The sequence below is a fragment of the Ambystoma mexicanum genome, chromosome 1p (genome assembly GCF_040938575.1).
Source record: "Ambystoma mexicanum isolate Mex_15411 chromosome 1p, UKY_AmexF1_1, whole genome shotgun sequence".
Taxonomy (NCBI): Eukaryota; Metazoa; Chordata; class Amphibia; order Caudata; family Ambystomatidae; genus Ambystoma; species Ambystoma mexicanum.
In genome coordinates, this window is record NC_090921.1 from 365,396,084 (window position 1) to 365,408,828 (window position 12,745).

General features: G+C 43.4%; 1 protein-coding gene across 1 annotated transcript in view; it reads right to left on the reverse strand.

Annotated features, from left to right (window-relative positions):
- LOC138570270 (uncharacterized) overlaps positions 1-12,745 on the reverse strand; it is a 160,314-nt gene that overhangs the window by 17,753 nt on the left and 129,816 nt on the right. The window contains exons 3-4 of the mRNA XM_069649038.1: positions 7,929-8,019; positions 4,104-4,243 (exon numbers count right to left, since the gene is read on the reverse strand). Coding sequence (XP_069505139.1) covers positions 4,120-4,243; positions 7,929-8,019 — 215 coding nt within the window. The 3' untranslated portion in view covers positions 4,104-4,119. The remainder of the gene's footprint in view (positions 1-4,103; positions 4,244-7,928; positions 8,020-12,745) is intronic.

The window sequence follows — 12,745 nt, forward strand, 5'->3', positions numbered from 1 at the left end:
TGTATTTGCATTGTGGAGCAAGTTATTTTAACTCGCACCATAATAATGCAAAAGTAGTATTTGTATTTGCAAAGAATCTTAATGAATTAAATTCTTTGCGAATGCAAAGACTGGCAGTGTCTCTTACTACGTAACAGTACTTTACATGGGTGTAGGCTGGCGAATAAAACATCCATACCTTCACCCATGCAAAGGTCAGTGAAAGGCATGCAGGAGACCACGGGTGACGTCAGCCCTTCAGGATGCTTCAGGAGCGCTGGAAAATCTGGCTCATAAAGCATCCTGAAGGTCTCTTCCCTCCTCCCTCTGTATCAGGCTGGGTGTGGGGTCAGAACGCTGACCTTGCCTCTGCCTGACCTAAGAATAGGTAGGCAGGGGGTGAAGGGTGTCTACTGACCTCTAGCTCTCTTCCTCCAACTTGATGACATCTTGAGTAAGAGGGAAACGCCCAGGCCGATTAGGGCAGATCAGCAGTGCGGCCCACCCTGGGAAGTTTTAAAATAAAAAGAAGAAATGTGTGTGTGTGATTGTGTGCGTGTATGTGTGTGGGAGCGATTTCTTTTTATTAAAGGGTGCATTCGTGTGAGCGACAGGGTGTATCTGCATGAGGACGTGTTCTGGTGGGTGCTGTTTGAATGAGTGAAAGAAACTATGAGTGCGTGCCTGCTTGTGTGAATGATGTGAATGTGTTTATGAATGTGTGTGTATTCATGATTAAGTATTCTGTATGGGTGCTGTATGAATGATGGAAAGAAGCGGTGTGAGTGCGTGACTTTTAATGTGTATATATGAGGCTAATGCCTGATTCTGAGCTCCATGTGAAATTTTAAAAAAGTGTCATTCCTTGATAGAAAGACATGTTTCTTATTTTCTCTTTATTCTGTGCTCATATTTATATAGATGGAGACTATAGAGAAGATTAGAAAAGTGTCACTCCATCACGGAATGACACTTTTCTTTTTTACATGGAGCTCGCAATCAGGGCCTGAATGTGTGATCTGCGTGAGTAAGAGTTCTGGTGGATGCCGTGTGAAGGATTAAAAGAAGCTGTATGAGTGCATGTCTGCGTGTGTGTGATAGTGTGAATGTATATATGAGGGCCTGATTGTGAGATCCATGTAAAATAAGAAAAGTGTAATTCTGTGATGGAAAGACACTTTTTTATTTGCCCCTATATTTATATAGATGGAGAATAAGAAAAGTGTTATTCCACCACATAATTACACTTTTCTTATTTACATGGTGCTCATAATCATTTACTCATTTATGCAGGGAGGAACAATGCTCTTTTGATCAGGACTTGATTGTGGGTGTCTGCCTGCGTAGGTGTTCTGATGGGTGCTGTGTGAATTTTTGAGAGAAGGCTGCATGGCTGCATGATTGTGTGACTGCTTGTATGAATGGTGTAAGTGAATGTGCATATCAACAGTGTGAAACCGTATAGGGATTCATGTATCTGAATGTGGAAATGAATGTGTGTATCTGAATGTGTAGATGTATCGTGTGAATTGTGCATATGAATGTATGTATCTGCGTGAGTAAGCGGTCTGGTGGGTGCCATGTGAATTATTAAGAGAAACTGTATGGTGCGTGACTGCTTGTGTCGATGGCGTGAATGTGTATGTAAGTGGTGTGTATGTGAATTGTGTGAATGTATATATGCGTATCTGGGTAAGTAAATGTTCTAGTGGGTGCCATGTGAATGATTGAAATGTGTGTGTGTGTGTGTAGGCTCAGTCATGGAGGGGGCATTGGTACAGGGCAAATCCAAGGTAGGAAAACAGGATCTTGCTGGCTGTATGCAGTGCATGCAGTCAACATAAACATGCTTTCTTACTATGGCATGGGATTTCTTTCTGGACATCTAGGATAAAATAAACATGATAACGTGCTATTACAAGGTCTAGACCGACCTATTTTGGTGCAGCCAGCCTAGCTATGATTTCGTGACTAAGCCTTTTTTACTGGGCATCAATGGTAAAGCAGTTATGGAAGTGTTAGTATGTGCTTAGACTGGCTTACTTTCAAGGCAGAAACTTTTGACATTTCTTTTATTTTGGCCTTGTCATTTTTAATGGCAAAACCAACAGTAGCATGCTCTTATGAGGCGATACTGGAAATATGTGCAAAGCAAACCTCAGTATGTTCTTATATGGCAATGCTGGCATACATGGTGAGGCCTACATGGAAATCTAGGGCCACAGCCAGGCTGTAAATGTATTTATAATGGCATATATTGTGGGGGGGATGCATCATGAAAATACGTTGGTTAATGCTCCAGTGCACTGTTGGTGACTTTCACATATTGGATTTTTTCATGAGTTACCCTACACAACTGATTGCAAGCTGTCTAGCTTTTGGAGCTGTTGTTCAAACCCAAGGTGGCTTTGTCCGTCGACAAAGCTTTATAAAAGATGCCTTGAATTGTGTACGTTTCAAGCCGTCTGTTATAAACATAGAAATATTTCTACGTTTCTAAAAGATGTCTTGAAACGTAGACAATTCAAGGCATCTTTTATAAAGCTTTGCCTATGGAGAAAGGCGCCTCGGGCTCCCTGATCTCTATCACAGAGCCCGAGGCGTCTTTCACCCTCTGTGAACCCGCGGGCTCCGTGATCTAATCTGCATATTAGATCATGGAGCCCGCGGGTTCACTGAGGGTCAGTGACCTGGCGAATGCAAACAAAGGGACTAACTTCTTCTGATCACCCCTCAGATGAGGGGTCATCAGAGGAAGTTACAGTGACTGACGGAAGTGCCTGCCAGTCACAGTGTTACTGGACTGGCTGGCACTTCTGTCAGCTCCCTAACGTTAAACTGGCGGGCGCATCTCCCGTCGCGGCTGCGGCCGCGGCAGGATAATGCGTCCTGCCATGGCGTGGTGGGACCCGGGGGCCCCGGCAGGACCCCGGCTCAGCCCCACTTTTTGGAGACTGCTGGGGCATATCATCCATAGATGAGGGTGTCTCTTGGGCATGGTCTATGCTACATCTCTGCTTGTCTAGCCTGCATCGGATGTGCTCTATTTTACAGAGAACGACCTTCGATCCAATCAGCCCAAAGCTATATATTAGATGAATAAATAATGCCACTCATTATGAGTTGGGTCCAACCGAATCACTGTTACCACCACTTGGTCTGGTGGATTTTCCACCAGATTACAAGTGGTGGTGGAGGTGCTAGTCCCCATTCATTTGTAATCCATAGGACTCCACTGGGGATTTCGGCAGAATTACTGAATTGCCAAATTTCCAGTGGAAAGTGGGAGGATTTACCTGCAGCATAATGATGGAGATCAATTCCGCACTCCAGGGCCAGATTTGTAGTATGACAGAGCGGGAAAAGTGGTGGTAATTCCATTTCCCCACACCGCCATACTCGTAATGTGCCCCAAGGACTGTTCTGTATCACTGAGAAACGCCTCCTGTGGGCAGGCGACTGATAAGCTGCCTTTTTTACCCCCTGGCCACCACCGCAACATCAGTCTTTTTTACAGCCCCTCCCTCACACACATGATAAGAAAAAAAGCTTGGCCTCTTTTCGTGAACTTTACGCTCCTCAAATAACCCTGCAGGCATTGTAGCCAATGTAGCAGGAGGATCACAGAGATTGACATCATGTTTATCCTTTCTTCTTATCCACTCTCACACTCCCTCGTCAGTTTCAGCAGTGGATGGTTGGTATGGCCAACATTGCACAGACAGGGCAGGAGTGAGCTCAGCACTGTTGTGGCTGCTACACGCGAAGGACTTGCAGGCTCTTTTCCAGCACCACCTTAGCTCCCACAAGATGAGTGCCATGCACCCTGTGACGCCGAAGGAAGGACAATCATTAATGGGTGTGGAGTAGAGTGAAGCTTGTCCCCATATGGCCCTATCCTGTCACTCCACAGAGGGAACTCCAACATCTCCACCAGCCAGACCCCAATACTCTCCAGACTGATAAATTGAGTACCAATAGTTTGGGTAACGCAAACATCTGTTATCCTGGTATCTACAAAGCTATAAAATGGCCCACTCTGTGGTGCCAAGTGCCCTTTAAATTTATAAAACCAGTTATATTATCAGTGTGATTCCTTGTCCAATCAAGTGTATTTTGCTTACCCTTCCACTTCGTTGCCTATAACCCAAGGAGAAGCAGCGACAGCGCCATGGCCATTACGCCGCCCGAGAAGCCGGCAGCTGTTGGACCGCCACCTTTGCTGTGCAGCTGCAGATGCATTATTTGCTCCTGCGCATATTTGCTGTGAAAAAAAGACAGAAGAACAAAAATCAGACAGAAGACTGAAGCCTGGGAGAGGCAGGGCGCAAGCCCAGTGTTTTACAAAAACTAACTTCAGTCCAGGGGCTTGCTAGACAATAGCTGTTTTTGTTGCCTGTGTATAGTGACTTGGGTATACAATGATAATATCCCATACACATGCAGTAAAAACAACAATACGAATGTGAAATAAAGAAAGATTGTAATTACTGTTTTTAACATTGCATTACATGTAGAATGCTAAAGAAAATCATGTGTTAAATACTTCCGTGAATTACTAAAATGTGCTGAACTCGACTGTAAATACTTTTTTAAACATTGGAAAATGTATTTAAGTTAAAAAATAACATAAAATGGTACTATTTCTCTTCAATGTTCTAAGAAAGAAATGTTCTTATTTTCTTTTCATCCTAAAAACACGCTTTGAGATTTGTTTCAGTTCATTTACATGGCTTAATGGTGCATGGTAGTGTCATATTTTATGGTTATGTATTTCCTCCATTGCACTGTCATTTCAGTTCTGATGCATGTAGAAGGGGGTCGAGGGTGCTTCCCTAAATGAGTTGGTACTGTATTCTCATTTTTACCAATTCGAAAAAAAAGTATTTCTATTTCCTGTCAGTACACGGAGTACCCACACTGCTATCTGAGGTGTAATCTGATGTATAATTATTCTGGTCTAATTCATATTTATAACAGTTTATTATGCTTATTGTTTAAGTTGACTGGTGCATTTTATTTATTTCTTCACTTCCTACATTTCCTTTCTGTTTTTAATTATTTTGAGTGATATATTATTTTGTGCCTTTAAGTGTTGTCTTTATTTTTATTTCATTGGATGTAGTTATGTATTTGAAATGGTCATTTCTTTCCTATTCCTTTTTAGTTTTGACATATTTGTGGTGCCTTTTTCGAAACCTACTTAGGGAAATTATAATGGGCATGTCGGTTGAAGAGAATGTGCGTATGAATAAGGGACACACATCCTGCAGAGGTCTTTTTGGTATCTTTCCACCTCATTAACATCCAAGGCCATGCTATTACCTGTGTATATTCCTGCTCACTGCCTGCAAACATTTTGCAAAAAAGATGTTGCAATTTTGTTTTGCTAAATATGGTGCTCTGGATATTTTTAGAAATTGTACTTTTCAGCAGTTCCCGTGGTCAAAGATTTTGGTAACTTAAAATATACAACTTTTCCACACCTCCTAAAACAATATCTGAGAGTAGCCTGTGGCCCCACGGGGCCCAGCTTCTATGGGCTATATTCTTGTCCCCTAACGGAACACCTAGACATAAAGATGCAGACACCAGGGTATGAAAAGTATTTTAATAAATGTAGTGTGTGTTTTATTTATGTGAGTGTTTGTGTTTGGGAGAGGAAGCAGCCCCAAAAGGCCAATGGTGTTGAACGTGGCAGCGCCCCCGTTGCTATGGGGACACCGCATGAAGTTAAAATGGCTGCGGGAGCGGCGATGAAAGCGTCGTCAGCTGCAGAGCCCAGGGGAGGCCCCCTGACGATGTCTCTCCAGCCAGCTAAGTCCAGAAACTGATCAAAGGATGGGAATTAGTTCAACTGAAGGTGCCAGAGAAGCCCATCAACAGAGAGAATGTGCAGTATGTGCCCAGAGGTAACTGCTCCATTGGGTGAGAACATGAGCACTGATGACTTTAAAGCTGTATGTTGGCTCATTGAGTTAGCTGTTTGTGGACCTGGGGAAATCTACACTGAAGAAAAGTATACACAGAAAGAAACAGCGTGAGTTTAAAAACACACATGGGCGCTGCAGCCAGGGCACATCATTTGAAAAAAAAACTTGTGCTCGCAAAGTGTGTGATGTTTGCAGCTCCTAAATAAAAAATATAACTGACAAGTTCTAAGATTAATATTTCCAAGTACTAGAAAATATCCTATATCTATTATCCTACATCTATTATTACAATGGAGGAGAACTGGTCAATCCGAGGTGACAAGGACACCATTTTAAAGTGATGGAAAGAAATTATTTGCCACAGCATTTTCTGCTGGTGTTTGTGTCTACTTTCCTTTACCGAAATAAAGAGACATAATTATACAACCTACAGTAGCTGAAACCTTTGATACCTTTGAAAACCTTTCTGGACCTTTGATAGGAGTTTGATAACCTAATACAATTTATATACTGTTGTGTTTTGTGAAAATATAAAATCAATGGGAACAGAAAATGTAACTTTAAAAGTTGCAATTGTGAACAAAATCAACCTGGATGAAGCTAGGACTGAACTGACAAATGGCATTTCTTTCATCTCACAACTGCGCAGAAACAAGATCCGAAAAGAGATGCCATGCCTTCTTAAGGAAATGCAACCCCTTTTGAAGCTGAGCAATAAAGATAATGACAGTCACTGGAAGTAGGTCTGAGGAAAGCAGAACCTGCAATTAGGTCCAAGTGTTGACTTTACGGCATGCATCTGTCTATGTGCTTGGGCATAAAATCTTAAATACAAGGAATTCAACTTGGCCAGTGGATGTTTCTCCTCCAAGCTGATATTTCAATCACCCAGGCCTCTACTGAAGAAAGTAATCTGTACCTGGGTTGACAGAATGTTTTATTTAAAACCAGCCAGAGCCTGAGACCACTCCAAGGGGGTGGGACTGAAGTCACAAACAGCCCTAGCAACTTAAACTATAATAGACTTTACCATGACGACAGGCCTCAGGGCCATAAATACTCCAACTCTGAATTAACAGCATGGACATGAGATGTTTTGGTCACCAGGCAGTACGTCCCAAGACTGCCATGTAATATTAGACGAAGAAAAAAAAATAGGGACCCTACATTGGATTCATATTTCTAGTGATAACTTTGAGACGAAAGGTCATAGAGAGATCACCTTTTTTTTAAAATGTCAGTTTGAAAATAATTATTAGATAGAGGCAAAACAAAATTGTTCTGAAGTAATTTTCATTATGTAAATTAGGCAAATGTGTATTTAATTGTGCAGAAACGGCGCACACCAGTGATTCATATGTCCTAACATCTGTCTTGGCGAGCCCGTTACCTTTGAGATGAAGAAATAATGTGGATTTTGGCAGAATTACTGAGGGCTCTAATTTTTGCAAAATAGCCGCATTTTGGCAGTAAGGTGGCAGATTTACCTCCAGCTTTTTGCTGGAGGTTTTTCCTCCACTACACAAACAAAACCATAGTTGGTCAGTCCGGGAATGCGGCGGTAACTCTGTTGCCGCCACAATACTGCTGACTTTAGCTGCACCGCCCAAATCATAATGAGGTCCAATGGTGCCTTTTTAGCCGCATTTCTGAAATTTTGGGGCACTATTGCGTTTGCTTTGCAAGCACAAACTTGCTATAAACCGGTTGACCTAACACAGGGTCTGTCTAGTTAGTATTCTCACTCCGGGCATGTGACTGCCTGGGACCCCACGTTCTCTCATGTCAGTTGTGAGCAGGTCATCCCATGCAGCCCTTTTTTGCATTTGGGTACCAAAGAGTTGTCAATCACACTTGAGATGTGGCAGTGCAATGCTGCCAATGCTTCTCTTTTTGGGTACCTCATGGTGAGGAGGATGAGCTTCCTTAGTCTGAGCCACCCTTGTGGCACTTTGGGATGTGAATGTAACCTAATCTCTCGGGTGTACCCTTAACTGCCGCCCGCTTAACACGTACATCTGCAGCTCCAGCCCTTCCTGGGTGGACCTTGCTTTCTGCAGCTCTTCTGCTGTGGACTGGCTCTTCTCCTTCCAGGTCAAGAGATCATCTGGAAAGGAATATGGAGAAACACATCAAAATTGAAATAATAATATGACTGCTCATCTTTTGCATGGATCACACACCAACTGAATGGCTTTGGGTTTAAATATCAGAATCACACTAATGTATCATGTGGTCCCTTTCAGTTTGGTGGTGCAGGGACAAAATGTCAGTAAATTCATTACCGCCACTTTTTGGGTGGTAACCAATATAAACAAAATCCAATTACTGCAGAATAAAGCCCTTAGAGCGGCTCTAGGGATAAAGAAATCAGAACATATCTCTAACATTAGAAGAGAAAATCACTGGCTGCCTATTGAAGCAAGGATCATATTCAAAACCCTTAGCATTGTCTACAAATGCACCACTAACAAAGCGCCCAGCTACCTCAACAACTCTATCAAAAACAAAATGGCTTGCAGATCACTGAGATCCAACAATCTGGTCCTCTTAGAAGTTCCCACATTCAAATATAGCAGAGCAGGAGGAAGTAGTTTCAAAGTTCTAGCCCCTTCGCATTGGAACGCCCTTCCACTAAGCATCAAAAAGGAGGACTCTTTACAAAACTTTAAAAAAGCTCTGAAAACCTGGTTATTCAATAAATATTGAACTATCTCACCAATTGTAATCTGATTTAGGACCATTTTTCCATTGTAACGTCTGTAAAAATATTACTGTCTTGAAACTGTAACATTGTGTATTAATTTGACTACCTTCTGTATCCATTCGCCGTGATACCCCAGGGTCTGGGCGAGTAACAAATGTATTAAATAAATAAAATAAATAAATAAATGTGTGCCATTTTATCTGCACCACAAAATTGTAGTTTTTGGAGGATTTACTGCCAGCAGAATTACTGCATGGTAAATCCACTGACGTTTGATGGAAAAGTGGTGGATTCACCTCCAGGTTGTTGCAGGAGGTAAAGCCTCCACTTTACTTCCAAAAATTAGCAGATTTACCACATGGTATTGTGCCGGCGGTAAATCCACCAAAAATCCCCATGGAGTCCGATGGACTCCAAATATGGGGAAATACACTGCCCTATCCCCACTTGTAATCTAGTGGTAAACCCAAAGGACAAAGTGGTGGTAACAGTAAATGATTCTGGCAGTAATTCAGCAGATTTAAATTGGTATTATAATAAGGATTTAATACATAGTACAATCGATTTAGAAAAACAATCAGTCTCATTACACGGATGGCGGTAGGGATTTACCGGTACCGGTAAAATACCGGTACCGGTAAATCCTTACCGCCTTACTACGAGGTCCCTTTGCGGGTTGGGGGATTTAACGCCTGCTTTTTGCAGGCGTTAAAATCCAACCCGCTAAGGGACCTCGGAGCTAATTACGGCACCGCAAAATTTCGGTGCCGTAATTAGCGCCTTCCCCATTCCCATAGAGCCCTATGGGGCAGGAATGGGAATGGGGAAGGGCAATGGTGGAAGGGGGATTTACCGCCCCTCCAACTTTGGAATGGGGCGGTAAATCCCCTTTCCGCCAAGGCGGTGCCGGTATTTTACCGGCATGAGCCATGGCGCTAATAGCGCCATGGCTCACCGCCTACCGTGTAATGAGGCCCAATGTGTATTTAGCAGAATAATTCAATGAAATGAAGTCAGCTATTTCATGGACAAATTAGTTCAACTAATTCATTGACGGAGTGATTAGATTTGTTAATGTACATTTCATGACTGTATTTCCTTATTTATGGGTTTTCTTAAGAATGTATGTTCTTTGAATTCACTTTCTCATTAAATGAAATAACTATTTGTATTTAATGACTATAGCCATTTCAAAAATATGTATGTATTGAATACTTAGTGAGTCAATATGAGTTAGGTGGCAACCCCTTTGAACAGTTGTCATAGACGGCCTCTAGAACACACCGACTCCCAAACATCGTTCATTGGTTTTCATAAGATTTTTATTCAAGGGGCTCTCTAAGGGCTGTCCCTCTTTATGTAACCTAAGGATGGGCATGCCCTCCTTAGCCAAGGCATCCCCCAAACCCAGGGCTGTTGCTAGTGAATGGTAACCCTTAATATATAATCCTTATCTCACTTATGGTTATGGGCTAAAGGTAAATGCCTTATCTATCTAACTGCCACTGGGACCAATGTAAGATGTCCCTAGCCCAAGATCCCCAAAGGTAAGTGATAATAGAAGATTCCTTTCCGACTCTCAGAGTCTACTTGATCTCAAAATGCCATGCCCTCTTTCGCCTCTCTGTATGCTTTTCTATCTCTCTCTCATTCTCCTCCTTACTCGCCCTACTCCTCATTCCACAGTCTCTCCTTCTCTCTCCATTTCACTTCCTGCTGGCCGACTCTACCCTCTGATTTTACTCTTACCTGCTACTTCATTACACAACGTCTGCTTTCTTCCACACTACCACTACTCCTACCCCAACCACTTCACTGCTTCTCCCCTCTGCACACCACTAACCCTCGCTCCACACTACTGCCTCTCCCATTCCACTATTCGCCCTTCTCTACTGTACTATTACCCCATCTCCACGCTAATAGTACCTCTCTCTCCTCACTGCTGCTCCCCCTCTCTCCTATACCTTCTACAGTCACCCTCCTTTCACCATTCCACTCATCCAGTCATGCACACTCGCAACCAAGCTCCCCTTTTTCTCACTAACCAACACCTCACTTTGCACATTCCTTCAGCATTTCTTCCCCACACCCTTCTTCACCAACCTTCCTCTGGCTGGTATCTTGGTCTTCCTCCTCCTCCTTCTCCTTCTCAGGCCTCACCTGAATAAGCCACAACTTCCTGCTCCTCCTTTTATCGTCCCCTGTCCCCCTCCGTCTGCAAACTCCCTCACCTTGTTAACCAGGCAAACTGTTGTTTTCCTCCCCACATTCCCGGTATTGTGGTTAGGAATCCAGCAGTTTCCTCAAAAGGAAAGGAAGACCCCATTTATGGATTTACAAATGAGTAAATCCATAAATGAGGCTTAAGCACCGCCCCTTTCTGAAATGGGCCTGTCTGCCAGGTTTCAGTAATGGTGGCCCGGTACACTAACCAACAGAAACATGGGTAAAAATGCTTCCAGCATGCACGGGATGCCGGATTCCCAACTGGACCACCTCACGGCCTGGTACCAGGTAATAGTATCTCACTCGGGGGTCATGCACGGCACTGTAATGCTGAGTGTTTGGCAATCAACACTTGGGCTCAGTCACAGGTGTAACGTCATAAGCATAGGCAGGTGGGGTTGATCTGCTCGCTGAGGTCTTCTGCCACTTGGAGGTCTCCGGATCTCTCTCTCCTGGTCGGGTTGGCTGCTTGGTCTTCTCCCACCGGTCTTGTGATTTTCTTGGGGAGACAAAGATAGACTGGCAAGCATCATGCAATTGCGGTTTTGGGCAAATATTAAGGCACTTGTGTAAAGAAAGCAGACACAAAAAGAGGGGCCAGGAACTGGTGCCCTCCCAACTTCCACTTTTCCCCTCTGGGGTAGGACTTGATTTGGATTCCACCCTGGTAGGCCTCACACAACAGACTGATGTTCTCATCCCCTCCTGACAGGGGCAGCTTACTGACCCTTTATAGAGTGCATGAGGTAACTTACTATTTCTACATGCAGTAACCTGAGGGTTCCACCTTGTTTATGACTGTAACACCACCAGCGCAATAAAACTGTTCCATATATGCACTATTTATTAAATACTCCTTGTCATGTGTTTTTAACTTAAAACACACATTTCTATCCCTTGTGGCATCGGGAGGAAGAAGACCCGCCCTCAACAAACAACCACGAGGCACAGAGGGATACACCACCACCAACCTGCCTTCAGGTAAGCACGAAAGACTTGAGGGTCATTGCCAGCACCTCAGCATTATTGGTGCACCGTGCACACACTGCAAATCATCAAAATAAATAAATAAAACATATTTTTTTAAAAAAATGAAATATTATTTTTGCACTAAATTCAAAATGTATTTGAAATTGTGTCAATCCTCCCAGTCCAACACCATACAGAGGACTTCTGTGTGTATTTTCACACTCTGCTCCAGAAGTTTCAGCCTGCTGCCTTGAAATTTTGTTGTTGGCCTCCCTTGAAAACATGGCCACCCTCTAATTTCAGTCACTGGAGTGCCTGACGTTCCATGGCTCCTCCTCACTGATTCGGACTTGCTTTCTCCATAAGGCCCATTCAGGTCAGCCCCCATCCAAGGCCCACTCCTAAGGCTGCTGTCTGAGACTGTCCGGGCCTGAATGGGCTTGGCAGGCCCCCCACTCTACTACAGGCAAAGAATGCACCATGCTACTGGGCACTTCCACCACTCGCCATTGGACTATGCCTTATTTTCTTTTGCTATAATGTGAGTGCTGACTGATTGCTCCATTTGCCTGCCTCATCTATCCTTGACTGTGTGCCTGTGCCACCATTGTATTTCTCACTGATCTGTCTCAGCTGGTACTTCTCCACCTATATATCATGGTGAACAATTATTTCATTGTCATCGCCTCCTGAACTCTCAATTCCTTTTTGCTTCCACTCTGTACTGCAGTGCTTTAATACCTTTGTATTAAGATAATTGAATGTAGGTGTGCTCACATCCTGCACTGCTTTGTGACTTGCTTTTAAAATCGAATTTAGGGGTGCTCACACCCTGCATTGCTTTGTGACTGTTGCTTCAAAATCGCACCTAGGTGTGCTCACACCCTGCCTTGCTTTGTGACTGTTGCTTTTAAAATCGAATTTAGGTGTG